The sequence below is a fragment of the Prinia subflava genome, chromosome 6 (assembly GCF_021018805.1).
Source record: "Prinia subflava isolate CZ2003 ecotype Zambia chromosome 6, Cam_Psub_1.2, whole genome shotgun sequence".
In the NCBI taxonomy this organism is placed as follows: Eukaryota; Metazoa; Chordata; class Aves; order Passeriformes; family Cisticolidae; genus Prinia; species Prinia subflava.
Window position 1 is genome coordinate 16138525 of NC_086252.1, and position 18196 is coordinate 16156720.

The 18196-nt window shown below is 35.4% G+C and overlaps 1 protein-coding gene across 1 annotated transcript in view; it reads left to right on the forward strand.

Moving 5' to 3' along the window:
* Positions 1-18196, forward strand: part of CCDC141 (coiled-coil domain containing 141) — a 62468-nt gene that overhangs the window by 15619 nt on the left and 28653 nt on the right. The window contains exons 5-15 of the mRNA XM_063400430.1: positions 969-1077; positions 3303-3556; positions 5733-5852; positions 8667-8861; positions 9442-9614; positions 10417-10558; positions 12803-12922; positions 14129-14320; positions 15185-15361; positions 16798-16977; positions 17755-17880. Of these exons, the coding sequence (XP_063256500.1) occupies positions 969-1077; positions 3303-3556; positions 5733-5852; positions 8667-8861; positions 9442-9614; positions 10417-10558; positions 12803-12922; positions 14129-14320; positions 15185-15361; positions 16798-16977; positions 17755-17880 (1788 nt within the window). The remainder of the gene's footprint in view (positions 1-968; positions 1078-3302; positions 3557-5732; positions 5853-8666; positions 8862-9441; positions 9615-10416; positions 10559-12802; positions 12923-14128; positions 14321-15184; positions 15362-16797; positions 16978-17754; positions 17881-18196) is intronic.

The following is an 18196-nucleotide window of genomic DNA, read 5'->3' on the forward strand; positions in this document are numbered from 1 at the left end:
CTTCCTTTTCCACCTTTTGGACAGTACAGGATGAAGCTGAACAAAATAACATGTAGGCTTTAAGAAATATTTTAGTCATGATGTCTCCCAAATTGGTACTTGACAGAAAATGCCAGTGAAAAGTAGAACTGGACCAAACTGTAAAATATGTATTTCAGTGGCTTTGGACATCCTGCAGAATATCTTTGATTCCTTATGATTAAAATTATTTGGAATTTAAAGAATTTATTCTCAGGTGCCTTCACTAATGCACACTGATGATTGGTCACTGACAGTTTTACCCCAAAATATCCACAAGGCTACTGTAATTACATAAAGCAAATATTAGCCTAACTTGACAGTCCTTTACTTGAGACTTTGATGAACAGGTGGACACAAAAGAACAACTGTGTGATCCCTGTTTACCCATTTCTCTCTTATCCCAATCCACTGATACACACAGGGAGCTAAAGAAGGGAGGGATTCCACATCCTGCAGGTTTGTACCCACTCTGTGTTGCCTCATCTGTCCCCACATCCTGAAACTCCAAGAGTTTAATAATTCTCCCTGATAATTTTCTTTCTATAGTATGCCAGTGCTGCCTATAAGTTGCAGAAGCAACCATGAGATTGTTAACTGTCCTAAGTCCAAAATAACAACCTACTAATTATTGAGTCCTGATAATGTGTATTATACAAAAAAATAGATTTGGCATAAGGCCTTGTAGGGAAGATGATTCACAAAGTGGCAAACTGTAATTACAGATTGTGTCAACTAAAATCCTTCAATCAATCAGCACCTCAAAGAAAAAACAACTCAGAAGGTGCATAGAGGCCACGAAGCTTCTGTATCTAGCAGTCACTAAAAATGCCTTTCCCCAGGAATTTACAAATTCTCATGAATTTTCCCAATAACATAGAGATTATGATGTAGTTATGCAAAACAAAATTATAGTGTGTTTCTCCCTATCCTTTGTTTTCTTAATGCAGTTTGCTGTTAAAATTGACCAAGTTGAAGATTTCCTGAAAAATGCTAAGGAGTTTGACAATATTGACTCTTTGAGAGAACTTCTTCTGCAACAAGAGCATCATACAAAAGGTACAAACAATATTCCACTCCTGATGGCATGTGGTTGTGCACTGACTTCTTGAGGGAGTCATTTTAATCTTTCTGTGCATATTTAAAAAATGTATATATATGTATAACAAATGCACAAATGTTCTATTTGGAAAAACAAAATGAGAACGATTCTAGCAGACTTGCTGAAAGATGTGAAATTCCTGGTTTCAAGCTAATTCTTGCATCTCCCCTTCAACAACTTTTCTGCACATACATTTGTCCATAAAGTTTCTTCATGTGAATTCTTTTTCTTTATTCAAGCTTCCGTGTGAAGCATCTTCAACCATATTGTGGCACATTCAAATCAAGAAGAGAAAAAAAATTTTTGGAACTAATCTCATTCTGTGGCTCTTCAGACACCTTTTCAATTCCATATGGTTCTGCATTTTTTTATAATTTGTGATTTTAATTAAAAAAAATTCATCTTTTTTAATAAATTGTAATTTTAATCAAATTTTGCTATATGATTACTAACACTTGGAAGGATATCAATTATACTTTATTATTCACTAGTGGAGCACTAGCTAAAATATTTTTATCTACTTTGAACACCAGGTATTCTTCCTGGGAGGCTGGATAGAGAATCAAACTTAGATAACTCTAATATGGGGTTTGGTTCCAAATTGATCTTCATGGGAGCAAAGTGCTCACTGCATACCAATTTAAACTTGAAGTATCTGGCAGCAATTTACTGCTGAAAAGATGGTCTACAACTGCAAGGATCAGATGAAATGATTTGCCAGAGGAAGACTGCTTTGATGGCAATAAGCCTTCCCTCAGATGGAGAAAAGTGGCTGCAATTTATTGACTTCTTATTCTGCCTTAACCACATCAAATTTTGAAAGCTGATATTGAGCTATTTGATAAAAAACAGTGCATTCTGCAAGAAGGATAATATCTACCTGCTCCAAAGAAAGGTGGCTGAAATTTCAACCCTCACCAAGTATTGATTCTACCAGTGTGTGATAAGTAGTTTATCACAAATGCTTATTACTCTGGAATTAAAAAAAAAAAAAAAAGGATTTTGACAAAATGCACTTCAAAATGGAATTAAAAAGGTGAATACTTATGAAATACATTTGTTTACCCATTTCTATATGTGTTCAATTTTGGGTGGACTGAAATTAAACATTTCTGATTAATACCACGTTTCTGGAAGGCAAGAAGTAAAATGGACAGGCTTGTTGCAGTAAGCTCATGGAAAGTAATCTCTCCTGTTAGCCCTTGGTGACTGAGGAACTGGAGGCCTCCCACTCTGCCTCTTCCCTAAGTGTTCTATATGAAAGGTGCTTTGCCTTGAATTACCACTACATGGACTCAGCTGGGAAGATCAAAGTTTAGGGGGTTGCTTTTTGTTGTTTTATTGGGAACTCCTGGCAAATATTTCTTTCTTTATACTTTTCTTCATGTCTACCTTGCTACTTATTTTAGCTTGTCTTCCCTTCTTCCTCATTCTGTGCCTCAAAAATTTCTCTTTTCATTTGAAAGATTTATAAATGTTGATCATTGTCCATTCAAAAGATTTTCAACTATGATTTTATGGAGTTGGAACAAATACAGACATGTTACTAATAGGTCATTTAAATGGAGTAATCCACTGAATTTTAACCCTGAATTTGTCTAGGTACAGACTATAGAAAGAAGGTAAGAATCCCTTATTTATAACAGCCCCCAGGCATGAGAATTTTTTCCCAATGCCTGTGAGGGATGTAAAGACCTAAACTTAGCTTGCATCTCTAGTGAAAAACTGCAGAGGGTAATGACCCACACAGGAAGCAGGGTAGAAAATTCCACTTCAGCTTACCCATTAGTTGGGAATCCATCAAAAATAACTCAGTTTTGAGAAATCTGACACTTCTGGGGTTTGTTTTCATGTCTCTCAGTACACCATTATATGTGTGTGTGTGTATTTGTCTGTGTATACACCATTGTACCTTTGTAGGTTTACATAAGAGCTGTCCAAATTGAAATGTCTTAGTATATATATATACACACACACATATATCTTAGTATATCTATATCTAGATATAGATATAGATATAGATACCTTCTAAAGTAAGCATTCATGTTCATGCAATGCATGAAAATATATTGTGCTCATGTATGCAAATAAATAGTTTGAAAGATATTTGAGTAATATTTGAATATGGTACTAGAATCACAAAGTACTCTGGGCTTTTTCCTGATGAAATTCTGTTTCACAGAACTTTTGGAGAAGTCACTTGCTCTTTTAAACAAAAGCCAAGACCTAACTCAATTCATAGAAGAATTCAAATGTGAGGGGCCGAATGCAAACCCGGAGCTGATCCACGGAGCCCACAGCAGCTGCCTGAAGATTGACAACCTGCTCGAGATGCTGCAGGACAGGAGACGGCAGCTGGACAAATTCCTGAGGCAGCAGCGCCAGGGACTGGAGCAGATCCTGCAAATTTGTTTGTGGCACCAACAAGAGAACCAGGTAAGATGTATAATATCAAGGAAAATCACAGTGTAAGAAACAACCTAGCAACTGTTTCACAGTACACAGAAAAGGAGCTTAAATATATTTATCAGGCCAATATTTCTGGGCTACTTCTGTTTGAGGAAATCCTAACTTTTGAAGGTTTGACTGATGCTAATGGGAGTTAAGGGGAGACAGAGAAAGCAGAGTACTGGAGACATGCTCTGCTGTATAGAATCCAAGAGTAGGTTTTTGCTCTGTGTTCCTTCTTTTTTGCTAGGCACAACTGTGTAGTCTAGAAGGATGCACAATCTGTGTGTTGTTTATCCCTTATTACCAGGTTATCAAACACTGAAAATGCAACATCTCCCTTTGATCTCTAACTGGAATGTGATGATCTGATAGTCATGGTTGTAACATGTTTCTTTTTCAGCATTTTCTATGTGTGAAAGCATATTCATTTACATAGCTTCCTTTATGAAGTGTCAGCATCACATTTTCTGGTATCTCTTTCATTAATGAAAATCAAAGGCAGATTGGTCTATTTTATGCATGATTAGTTATCTTTGGAAGAAGAAAGTAATTAATCCAGTCAATAGTTATTGTAAATTAAAGATAAAATCTAAATCTTGAAAAACAGGAGTGATTTTAGATTTCAGCTAATCAAGGAGAACCCCCGTCTTTTTCAAACAGCTGTGTTAACCTTGTCTCCTTTCCCATTCCTTCAGCTAAGTCACTGAAAGTGAAATTCTGTGGGTTCCTTGCTTATAAAGCAAATTAAGAATTCTCAGTCATTCCTTCAGAGCTAAGGTAGCACAATGAAATCACTCAGAGGTATTAGCTGTAGTGGAAGCTAACTGATTAAACTCACTGTAATGGAAAGGAATATTGCCAAGTGGTAAGGGGGTGAACACCTTGCTGTAAGAGGGTTAAAAAATGACTTCTTCCTCTGCCTAACATTACAGAAACGCTGGTTTGTTTTGCTAAACAGATACATGATGAAACGTCCCCAGCCCTAATGTACAAAGAAATTTTTATTTCCCTTTTAGCACAGTTTTATTGTCCACTCCATTTATTTGTATTTTGATAAACCCATAGTAAATGTTCTGTGAGAATGTGCTTCCAGGAAAAATGTTTCAGTCAGTAAGAACACATCTGGAGGATAAGCTCAAGAAATGAAGGCTTAGTATTAAAACAATTTCCTTGCTTCCTTAGCTCTGTTGGACTCATAATGTGAACATTTTTTATGTGTAACTGAAAATATTTCCAACACATTTTAAAGTTTTTTTTCTTTTTTTATAATTGCTTAAATTTATTAAAAATAGCATGATTCTACATGAGCAGATAAAACAATTTAAAAAATTTTATAGTGGGCTATTAAAATCTGTAGTACCTAGAGTACAGAAATTCTTAGTATGCTGCCTATGATCTAAGTGTAGTGGTGATTTTCCAGACTGGAAAGATGGGAGGAAGTCCTCTTGATACCAATAACTAATTCTGGATACTATCTTAGAATGTGGAGCTTCACTCAGGAATTCTTGCTATGTGTTGTTTACAAAGTGAGAGGTACCTACTATGAATCAAGCAGATATAAATGCAAGTAATTCTGTGGAATTTAGAAGATATAATTGTATACTGCATATGTTTGCTGCATATACTTGCTGAAGAAGTCAGTGAGATGTAATAAATTTGTAAATCTCCATAAGATTATTCCACACAAAGGTATCCCATTATCTTTACTGGGTTTTTCAAGCTAGGGATGGAGAAGTTCTATTAGGTCAGAAGTACTCAGATTTGTAGTATTTTACTGTATGCAAATATTTAAGTTACTGTATGTCAAAGGAGAATGTACAATGTCTTTATGGTATCAAAACACCTGCATTTATTCTATGTGTGGCTATAACTTGATTCTTCTTTTACTAGATTAATTTACAATCTGGTCATACTTGATGAATACATTTTTGTCTGTTTTGTCATATATATCCACTATGTGCTTGCTTTGTCATTAGTCCTTTCCTTCTGCATTTATTATCACACAAATGCAAGTGTTTAAATAGAAGTATGAACATTAGGAATGAAAAATGAAATGAATGAAAATGTCAGCTTCTTTTTGTTATTAAACTGTCTTGTACATATTTTTTAAAAAGAATAATTTCTCAAACTTCTCACTGAGTTCTTTTTATTATTTATTTAGGTAACATCTTGGTATAAGAAAAATATCAGAGATTACTTTCAGAAGCAAAACTTAGGCTCATCCCTACTGGAAAATGAAGAGTTACTTCAGGAACTTGAAGAAATGGAAGTCAAAGTGAAAGTGAGAAATACTATAATTGGTTGGTGAAGCAACTTTAAAAATGAGTATCAAAACATGAACTTGGCCATTGAACAAGCACGTGCAGGAGCAGACATTTTCTATATCTACATGAGATATATATATCTCTATATGTCTAAATTATCTTAGTAATTTTACCTCTTTTAATGCAAGGCCTCCATATTTCTCAGATTTTTTTTTTTCATTTAAAATTTTAAAAGCTACCCATAAGTTAAAAGAAGAATAACCCTTGATGTAGTTTAGTTGGTTTTTCAATTTAGTAATCAAGTTCTACACTGGTAATTTACATGTGAAATTCTGTATTGAAAAATAAAGAAAAGGAACTTTATTAGAATATTAACAAATTTTAATGTTTATAAAAGACAAAACCCCATCCATTTCTACTATAATTAATTGTCTGTGAACAGCATATGTGATTGAAAGAAGTACTTGCCCATTAATTTCTTGTGATTAAAAGTAATTGAAAATGCTACTTTCACAGTTAATATCAGTTTTCTGGAGAATAAACCTGTTACCTCCACTCATAAAAGGGTGAAAGGATCAAGAAAGGATCTTAGTATGAAATAAATTGCCTATATTTAGAACCTTTTTTAGGTAACAACAACTGAATTGTACTGTCATCAGTAAGTGCTGTTGCTGGGTCAGGACCATTCCCCATGATATCATTTTCATGCAATTGAATTTGGATAACCCAGATGAGCAAGGAGGCCTTTTTCATCCAGAAACTATTCTAATAGAAGTAAACTCCTTTTAAAAGGTTATTGTGTTTATAGTGAGAGGCTTCTGATTGTTCACAGATCTGTTTCTTCCTAAGCTTTGTAGTTAAATGTCACTTGTTTACCTGTTTGCATAATTAACAGTTAACTGCTTCAAGGCTGTCATGTAAACACAATACAATAATACTTCTAATGCTTCTCCAAGCAGCATGTCAGAAAATACCTTTTTTTGCTAAGGGAAGATGAGCATGTAAAAATAAATTCTTCTGAACAGACCTTTGGCACAAGAAAAACCCATAAACCAGTCAATGAGTGCACTGTGGAGTGTTTTCAGAGAGACACCCACAACAATAGGTGTTCTAAAGCATTGCTGAATTTTAACAAAATAATCACTAATCTTTGCCGTATTTCATTTTCACAGGCTATTCTTTTGATTTGCTGTCTGAATTAGAAATTAAGGTGGAAGTGCAGAAAGGAAAACAATGGGCTTTTTCATTTTGTATAATAATTTTTTTCATGGTTGAATATCTAGAAACTAACTTTTAATAATAACACTTATTACAATTTCACCTAACAATTCTTCTCCCATACACTATGCAATAGATCATGCATATCATTTTAATTGATTGCCTTTTTTTAATGAGGTAATTTTAAAGTGTTCAACATTAAACATTTTTGTTAGGCATCCATGTGAATTATGATTGAGAGCATCTTATCTTTAGCCTTCTGCATTTCTTACTACCAGCATGTTCTAGCAGAGGGAAATTAAATTCTTGAAGGAGATATTACTGAGCATCTTTTTTTGCTTATGATGTGCAGAAGAGTGGCCAGGTTGAAACTGCATGCTGAAAATATAATTGAGAAAGCTGTAAGTTAAGGAGCTTTGAAAAAGCTGTGAGTTATGGTTATTACTTTTTGCAGCACTGAACTGCAGATGTTGGAAACAGAATAAAGGAGGAACCTGTTCTAAAGTAGTGTAAATAAATATTTTCAAGTAACATTTGTGTACTGTAGCTCAGAGCAAAATGTTAGTGTGTAGCAGCTATGCAGAGCAAGTTTAGTTGTTCTCACAGGGAGAAATAAAGTGGAAATTTCCAATGTCTCAACTGTTTCACACAATGTGTTTACCTACAGGTATTGTTGCATTAGGTTGAACAGGAGAAATGGTTTCTTAAATTGTTCAGAGGTCAGCCTAAGAGGGATTTACAGGCCTAGCATCTAATTTATAGGACTGGGCTGAGAGGAGAAAGGAGAATGATTCATTATTATTACTATTATTATCATTATTACCTCAATCTGGTATCTTATGTTGAACTTCACTTTGCTAAGAGGTAAAATCCCTAAAAGCGTTATTACTAGTTTATAAAATTATCAAGACCAAAAAAAAATCCAAAAATCATAATTGGGGAAAAAAGAAAAAGCCCTCAACCCTCACAGATTTTAAAAGAGCCCTCCTGCCCCCACTCCTGCGAGGACTTTCCCAGCTCCCCCACCCGCTGCCACAAGATTTGAGAGCAGAGGCACGTTCAGGAGCTCACGTTTCAGCAAGGGTGTGCTGGCACTCATTACCTGCTTGCTGCTCCATTTCTGTGTGCCTTGGGGCTGCCTGACAGGGTAAAGCAGAACTGCTAGCACTACTTCATGGCCAAATAATTTTTAACATATCTCAGCAATTTTCAGGGGGGTGACAGACTTTGAATGAGTCTTTTTCTGCTTGTTGATTTTATCAGCTCGCTGTTAAATGCACTGCTACAGCCATTAGACACATCATATGGTAATTGTCATAGCAGCTCACAACCCCTTGTGGTTTTATTAATGCCCTCTACTTCTTTTGTAATTTGAGGAAATAATATGATTATATTGGTAGTTATACTGCCATGTAGTTCCTGAAGGTGAAAGTTTTTTAAATATTCACAAATTAAACCCATGATTTGCTGGGAAGCCCCTCCTAGTAGAAATAATGTTTTAAATCATAACTTTCATGCCTATAACAATACACGTTTTCCAATGCTTATATTATTACCATGCCGTATATTACTTTTCTATGTGTAATTGACTAAAGTGGATTTTTTCCCGCTAGGAATGGAGTTACAAAGTGGAACAATTGGAAGGTGAAGCATTTAAGATCTTGCTTTCAGAGGACTATACAGAAAAAGAACATCTAAAACTTTCAAATCAGAAGATCTGTCTGCTGCAAGAAGAAGTGTGCTTCCATATGGAAGAAAGGAAAGCCCTGCTGCAAGAGGCCAATGACTTTTTTCATGCTGCTGGCAAGGTTGGTAAGAAGCCAAGTCTGTAATAATATCCTGACAATAAAACTATTAGTGTGCTCTTGAAGGCTGGTGGATGTGGGATTGTGAAAACAGTAGGCTAAACAATTTGAAGTGGAAAATTACAAATCCATTACCCTTTTTATATGACATTTTGCCTCAAACTTTTATCCAAAGTGGCAAATCCATTTAAAAGCATGTTCTCTTTTATTTTTCCCCTTTAAGTATATTCAGTGCTTGATTTTTGAAACAAAGTATTTGGGAAATATTTATTTTCCAAGAATTGGGGTTTAAGATTTTTTTTTTATGGACACCATAAACAATGTCTATGCTTGCAGTGGTCTCTACAGGGGCTAATTATAATCAGTTTTATTAATAATGCAACCTTTTTTCCAAGATATTTCAGTTAGAAGACTATTTAGAAAAGTTTATTTTTTAGGGTGTCCAAAGACCAAAGGGTCTTCTTGTCTTTTTTTCAGGTACATTTTTTTCAGATCCTTTATAGAAGTTTTAAAAACAGATAATTTCCAAGGATAGTTCCAACAACAGAAATATTGATAATATACATTTTTCTTTTTTCTTCAGGTACTTGATGGTCTTGAAAGTATTGAGAATTACCACAAAATCTCTGTTTCAGAAGGTTTACGTTTACCTATATTGACACTGAAGTATAAGGAATTGCACGAAGCAATTAAAGGTTGTACAGCAACTGCCATGCAAAAGGGACAAACCTTAATTAATAAAGCAGAATGTCACAGGTATTAACCTAAGTTTCTGATGAAACTAAAACAATGAAAAAACTTATTTTGAACGTGTCAGTTTTACAAAAATTCTTATGATGAATATAAATTTAAGTAGTAAGTAACTCGAGTAGGGAGAGGTGGTCAAATCAAAACTTGAGTTTTTAATTGTATGAGATAACTTTACAATCTAAAGTGGACTGTCTCAAGTATTTAGGTTCTGAACTGCTTCCCTGATATTATGGTTGAAGTTATAAGGCAAGCCACTGTTTTGTATTGGTGGGTTTTTTTCTCCCATTAAAACAACATTCTTAAGGAAATGCTGACTTAGAATGTATATGACATTCTTTTTTCAACTACTGAAAAAACACTGAAATATTTCAGAGTCCAAAGAAAACATTCTTTTTAAAGTAGAACTGGTATAGCATACATTTTCTCTTTTAAGGTCTTCCATTTGTCATTTTAGTTAATAGATAGTACAGCTAGAGTGAAAAGTGAAATGAGCTATTTCTCAGTGGATCAGGCTATGTGTCTTGTGAGAATTAATGTATCTGTCTTGTGAATCTACTTTAGGCACTGGAGACAATTTATTTGTTTGGAAATTTCATTCTTCTCTTTTACTAATTATCAATTTTATTTGGATTAATTTTAATATTTCTCTTGGTTATTTTTCTTTTAAAGATAATAGTTTAAAATTCATAAGTTACTCATCATACAAATCAACTGAATGAGTGTTTTGTTGGGTTTTTTTAAATCATAATCATCCTCTATGTTGAGCAAGAAATGAGAAATAAATGACAGTTCTACTTTTCCATTTTAGCCCTTGGGTGGCAGGAATTCAGAAAATGATGGAATATGTTCAAAAAAAAGTAGATCAATTAAACAGCCAGTGTCCAGATTATGAAGAATTTACTTTGAAGAAACAACAATGGACTGCCTCACTTGAAGATCATCTGAATAAGGTACATCATAGATTCATAGAATGGTTTGGGTTGAAAGGGACCTTAAAGAATATTTCATTCCAACCCCTCTGTCGTGGGCAGGGACACCTTCCACTAGACCACGTGGCTCAAAGCCCCATCCAGCGTGGCCTTGGATGCTTCTAGGGACAAGGCAGCCACAGCTTCTCTGGGCAACCTGTGCCAGTGTCCTACCGCCCTCATAGTGCAGATTTTCTTCCTTGTATCTATTCTGGACTTACCTTGTTTCAGTTCAAAGCCATCATCCCTTGTTCTGTCTCTCGTCACTCTCAAGCTTTGTTACAGGCCCCTTTAGGTACAGAAAGGGTCTCCTATAATCTTCTGCCCTTCAGGCTGAACAACCCCAGCTCTCTCAGCCTGTCACCACAGGAGAGGTGCTCCAGCATTCTGATCCTCTTTGTGACAATTATGATTATCATCGTAGCACATATTAATGCATTCATGAATAGTGCACTGTGTTTCCATAATTTGCTACCTTGGATATTGAAGCTGAATCAAGTAATAGCAAGTTTTTTAGAGAGAGCACAGTCGTAGTTAGAATGCTGAATGCTCTTATCAACACAAAGGAACTGAAAGCTGTTCTGAAAAATTGAGCCATTTCCTCTAGAACATTTAACAGTGGTGTTCAATTAAGCATGGATTTGCTGGATAATGAACTATTATAATTTGTTCTTTTGGAAAAGAAGTGAGCAATCAGTCCTGTGACCTATAAGCAGGTTTCTTATACTGCTTCTGTCTTCGGTTTTATGTGGCTAAAGATAAAAAAAAAGTGTGGCAAAACTGAGGGTTAATAAACACAATGACTGAACCACAGCAAATTTTCAGTAAATCTGAAGGAGGCTAAATTCTCTTCGCTATAAAATTCCTCTTTTTAATTAAGGTATTGATGCATCAAGGACATGACAGCTTTCTTTAAATGGTTGAATGCCATATAGTACTACATATCCTTTAAATGACTCATTGGAGATGGAATAGACAAATAGCTCCTAAATAAGTTTCTACATGTAAATTCAAATAAAAGAAGTATTGTTTTTTAGTAAGATTCATATGAAGGAAACCAGGAGTGTAGACCAAGAAAGTCAATCAAATTTAATGACTGAATAATTAATTCTGCAATCTGATATTTTTTATTTGCATGCTGTTTATATTGAACCATTCTCAATCAAATGTGAATTCATTTTGCTACAAGTTGGCCCTTTTCATACCATTTATGTGTATAGAAATGATGTTAGTATTGTGTTGTGAATCTTAACCTAAAAGTTAAATGATGAAGGCAAATTTACTTACAATATAAACCTCAATTTGAACATAAGGTTTCAATCTGCCATTTGTTCCAATCACTTTGTTCCCAGTCTTGCATTAGAGAACTTGTCATAACACAATTGCTCATTGCAGTGAAGAGTGCTTATTGCTGTATTGCTACCAAACAATACACTTTTCATCCCAACTCTCTAAAGCAAAGTATTCCAAAGAATCTAGTGACAAATTCAATTGCCACTCAGCTTCATATAGTGAAGTTTGAACCTCAATTAGCAGCCAGTTCTTAAGGAAAATGTTAGATGTAAATTCACATCTCTAATAATAACTATATGTGTTGTGTCTGGCATCATCTGCTTGTGCTCTTCATAATCTGTTTTGTTATCACAGTGCATACATAATATCTTAGTGACAGTGGAAGGGAATTCTGTACATGTATCTGCACAAAAATAGGTCTCTTGCCTTGTCAGAGAAGCTTTAAATGCACTTTCTGAAAAAAGCCTGGAGCAGAATCAAAATACTTCTGCAAGCGACAATAGCCAGATTATAAAGCAGTTGTGCCATATTGAAATCACAAGCCTCAGATATTTAGGGTAAAGGAAAGCACTGTCAATAAAATGAGAGCAAACAAGAAGGGGGTTTGATCATGGCTGTTGAAGAAATAGTAGAGTTTTCTTCCTTTATATTTTAATTTCTGTCTTCCTCTGACTACACATTATATTAAAGCACAAGTTTTACATTTTCTTCCTATCTTCTCTCAGTCCCACCATTTGGGGTTGAGGGGTGTGAGCAGCTGTGTGGTATTAGTTGCCAGTTGGGTTTAAAACATAACCTTATGCCCAGAAACATAATCTACTCACCAACAGACAAGTGTTACCTCATTTTTTTCTATAAGAAGTGATAATTTATACTGGTTTTATGATTTCTACATATATAAGTTAACCATATGAACAATACTGTCCAATAAAGGTGTCGCAATCAATTAAAAAACTCGCCCCGATGCTCGCAGTTGCTGTGGAGATTGGCTCACATTTGTGTGAGTCAGAAAGAGTTTTGAACAAACACCTTGAACTGTCTAAACAAACAAAGGTAAGAAAACCTTTCAGTAATGTTCAGTGCTTTTAGATACAAATGCTTCCTATATGTAACTCTAAATAAGGTGAGATGCTGAGAGTTTCTTGTAAAGGAAATAGGTCAATGGTTTGTTTTGAAACTGTAGTTAATGAACAAAACCACAGATAACACTACAGTCCTTAAATCGCTCTTTTTCTCCACTGTCTCTATCTGACTGTGTTATTTGTTACTGCCTCAGGATCCTCATACCAACTCTTGATAGGAAGAATCTTCAAATGTGGATTGCTACTCCTACATGAGACACCAGGTTTATTAATTATCTAGACAGCCAGAGTCAGAGAAAAACCTTCTTGTGGTTTATATGCCAAATATAAGGGATGAACTGGCAAAAAAGAGAAAAGTAGTTCCCATTTAGAGGAACTGTCAAGGGGGCTGTAGAGAGATCCATTGGTCACGTAGGGAGTGCAGACATTTAACAAGCCCTGCAGCACTCTGTAACACGTGAGGCTATTTTTAAGTCACACCCAGGGCCTTTCCTGCTCCCAGAGCAGCCCTGCAGTATCTGAAAGTGGGATAAAACTACTTGAATCCCTTCCACAGCCTTGGCATAGGTGCATACTTCAGCCTAAGCTGAACAACATGGCAGAGTGTATTTTAGGAGTATCCTATGTAATTTCAGTACTTAAGATTCCATTAGCCCTGCAGAGTTCTTTTTTATTTCAGGCAACAGCTTATGGGGTCCAAGGGATGGATCTGTACAGTACCTGTGGAAATAAAATTCACTTAAAAACAATTCTGGAGAGCGTATAGTAACAATATTAAAATCTCAGCAGATAAACAAGAACATCTTTTTGTTCCCTGTGTCTTTTCTGCCAACTTTTTGCATGATAGGATGTTACTTTTGTTTGCTGCAGTGTCTACTTTTCCCTGACAGATATATACACCCTTATAACAATACATCTCTTCTGACTATTCCTTCTGGGGCCTGTGATATGCTAGCTTTCAAAGTAGCTATTTCAATAACTGCACCTATCATTTTCAGGAAAGAAATGGGTATTTCTGTGATTTAATCTCAATTGTGAGCTCTTCTTCAAACAAGTAATTAGATTATACATAAGAAAGAAATCCTAGTGAAAATTAACAATGTGATATCAATATTCACAAGTCCTTTCCTTATTCACAAGTCATTATACATTTTTTCCTATGCTTCCACCTTCAAAGGAAACTTCATGTGAACTGAAAGCAGCGGAGGGAATCATCAAAAATGTGGAAGAGTTGGAACCTGAGCAGGTGGCGGCTTTTTCTAGCAGAGCTGACTTTCTGAATAAAGAACTGAAAAAAATTGAAAAGAATATTAGTTCAAAGCTAGAAATTCTAGAAACTTATGTGGCCTTTCTACAGTCAGCTGTAGAGGTATGGACTGCTTATTTATTCTCTGACTAGACTGTAAAAATCTTACAATTGAAAAATTTACTTCCATTGTGGGAAGGATTTAGATTTTTCTCCTCTGCACATGTGCACTCTCATTATATACATGATAAAAATGTTTCCATATAGGTATTCTGAATATGAAATTTACTGATTTGCTCCATATAACTTTTAAAAATGTCCTATGATACGTTCATAGGGATGCTTGTTACTGTCTTACACTACTTCCACTGACAAGCTAATTCATATGATTGGATTTAAAAATGAAATAAAAAGCAGCTCTAGCTCAAATCATAATCAATTCAATACCAACATAATTTTGGTATCTGTGCTAGTGGTGTCTAGGACAGTTAATTTTCATTTCGATTTGGATGCCATTTCAAGATTCTATACTATGGTAGGTGTTCTTTAATATTTAGAAAGAAATTGAAGATGGAATGGAACCTATCAGATAAAATTAGCCACAGGATTTATTTATTGCATGATAAACAAAACCCAAAAAAATTGTATTACATCTACTTCTGATTATTGCTAACTTCAGTTACTTCATATTAAACATATCAGTGAAAATCAGTACATTGATATACTGGTACATAAAATCCACGAAATGATATGTGACAGAAATTGAGCTAATTCCTGCCATCTGTCTGCTTGCCATCTACTCGTTGGCAAGTTATTTAAGACTATTTTATTATTTGGTGTTTGTAAATATTTTAGAGACTCATAGATCTTAAAATTAAGAGAAGATTCAGAGGCTGCTGTTCAAATTTATCGTATCTCTATAACTTCTGACTACAGTACCTCAAGTTTTCTTTTGTTTTCTGATATTTATTTAATGTCTTTCTGTAGGTGAATGATGATATTAAAAATCTGAAGGAATTCTATAATTCAAAATCCCTACCAACAGACAGAGAGACTGAAAATAAAATTGCAGTAGAGTCAGCTAATACTCAGTGGCAAAAGACTATAAAGAAGACTTTTTCCACCCAAAATATGGGTTGCTATTTTCTTAATTTAGTAAATGTGGTGAGTATAATCTGATAAACCCTACTGAATATTTTATACTTGCCTGTGATGAGGCCCAATCCTAGTTCCGTGCCTGATGGAGTGTGTACCTAGTTTTAAAGGGGCTAATGCTGTTATATACTTTCAGAAGAAAAAAGTATTTGAGTGCTTATGGTAATATAAAAAGTTTTGTGGTCAGAAATGAGAGCCCTTAATGACCCAGTCTGTGCATACAAACGTAATATGTGCTCATATCTGGTTTTTTTCATGTTGGAAAGCAACATATACACAAGTACAATATTAAGTTTATTTTACTTTCACTAAGAGGCAGGGAGTCTTTACTGACCGAGTGTATGAATTCTTCTAAAGAAATGGATGTTAGAGCTACTTCTTTGTAGATAATCTTTCCCAGTGTCTTTAATTCTGTCCAACAGCTACACTGCTTAAGCACCCTGTTTAATTTTCCAGCAACACTTCGTGAGGTGCTCGTTTGAGATGTGCAGTCATTCCCTAAGCTACACCTCCTAAAGTAATCCGAATTAACGAGGACAGCCCGAATACCCAGCTGTTCTTTCTGCTTTTATAGGACAGAGTAGGGAGCAGTTACACGTTAGGCTGGGAGGTGGTGTTGGTAAACTACAGCAGGATGCAAGGTGAACTGCAAAACCAGCTGAGGGAAAGTGCTCAGGCTGTTAGTGTGGCTCTGTGCCCCTGCTGGACACGGCCAAGCAAAGGTAAGACAGTCAGAGTAATGGCAAAGTCACTTAAAATCTTAGACATCTTCAGGCATTATCTCCCTAGACACCTGGATATATGCTGTCACCATATTTTCTACTACTCTATCCTCGTGATAGTCCAAGATTGTAGCTTTTAAATATCTGGAAGATATGGATCATAACAGTAATTTATTAAAACAACTTCTCTTAGGAAAAAAATATAATTAAATGGGAAAACCAGAAATTGCATTATCCAGTTTTCTGGTATTTCTCATAGAGATTCTACTAAAAGAGGAAAAAATACCAAATATTCAAATACTAAACCCTTTAGCCCTCCTGTGCTTCAGTGCTGCTTTGTTTATCAGCACAAAGAGGTGGTCTTTTCTTCACCTACTTTGTTTTCCAGTTGCTATTTATTCTCCAAAAGGCCATTTTGGGTAGTTCTGTTTAGTCAGAAATTCTTTTGTCTGACTGTGAAACAGATCAGCAGATGGCAATAAATCAGTCATTACTGACTATGTTTTAAATTCCAGCTTTATATTTGTCCTCAGTTTACAAATTCTGTCGATCCGTGCCTATTTTAAACAATATTAAGGGAAAAGTGTATTTAAAAGTACCATTTTTTTTAAAAAAAGGTTACACTAGAATAGTTGAGGTTTTATTAAGCTTTGTTTAAAATTATGAGGTTTAAATTGTATTTTATAAAAACATGTGGAAAAAATGTGTCTCTTTACTTGCCAGGTAAATGAGAGTTTAATATTAGAAGTAGAAAAATCGATAAAAGTAACAGAAGATATCATTATTAATCTGAATAAAGAAAGGAAAGAACTGTCTCATCTTTGGGCAATCTGGAATTTTAAAATTACTCAAGTAAAACCCATCAAGCAACAGTGCCAGATATTTAAAGAACAACTAAAAATCGTAAGTAAAATAGCCAGGAAGAAAGCAAATGTGGCAAATATTTCTAGATTGTTTTTAGCTTGTCTGTGATTCTCTCTTCAACTACTATAGGTGTTATTTAATAAAGAGTGGTGATCGGTAAGATACAATTCGTGTCCATAGTCTGTTCTCTGTTCTGTCAGTCAGCCATCAGGAACCATGAAATGGTTTTGATTTTTTTTACCTTACTCAAATATCTACAAGTCCAAGTCTCCACTTTGAATTCTAAGTTTTAATGAAGTTTGATCAATGCTATACCAGCAGTGATTTTTTTTTTAAAGCACCTTTTTTTTTGAGGCTGAACTGTTGCTAAACCAAACTATGCCCTAATAGTTACTAAACTGAAGTCCAACCAGGTTCTCATAGAGAGAGGATTGAAACCCTCTTGGGACAGGGAGAGTGCTCAGTGTTCCTTAAAAGAAGCCCTAGCTAGGCTAGCAGCAGACCCAGAAACACCAGCTGGGCTTGTATCTGCTGAATCCCTAGTGTAACTCAGCAGGTCACCAGCACATCTGTTACCACAGAAACTCTGTGTCTGTGTGTCCTGCAGTCTGGGCGTCTGGGTAGTTTCCTCCTGCTGTCTTAAAGATAGCTTATCACCCTGGTCACTCAGAAGGTTTGTGACAGTGAGACTTTACTGACAGCATTTGGGTGCCTGGTTTGAGGAAGGTTTTTGTTACAAATTGAGGTTTGATTTTAAATTTGGGGTTTTTTTTATTTATTGAATTAGAAATGCTGAAGTTTTTGATTCTGTTTTAGACCACTCGTGGATTAGAGATTCTTCAAGAGGCCCTCCAGCTAGCAGTACCAGTTGACCTTGGAAGTGACTTTTTAATTGTTTTGGAACTACAGAAAAAGCTGAATCAAATGAAACCACACTATGAGGTGAGAAGCCAAGCTAGTGACGCGAAGGATGTGTCAAAAGCTCTTTTTTGTCCCATAAAGATTCACATCCTCATTGATGCCAGACACTCTGTCTGGGGTTGAAGTGTTTTATGTTTTACACCAGTTTTGCAGGAGAAAGTGCTTGTGTGTGTTTGTAAGGTAGGTGTGAAGACCTTTTGCCTCCAGTGTCCCGAGAATGTCCTGTGCGGTGTTAGCTGTGTATTCAAGTGACACACAAGCCCTGGGGTGGAGGAAGTATGAGGGGAGCATCAGCTCCATGCTTTTGATTTTAGAGCAGGTCAGAGGCTGAGATACA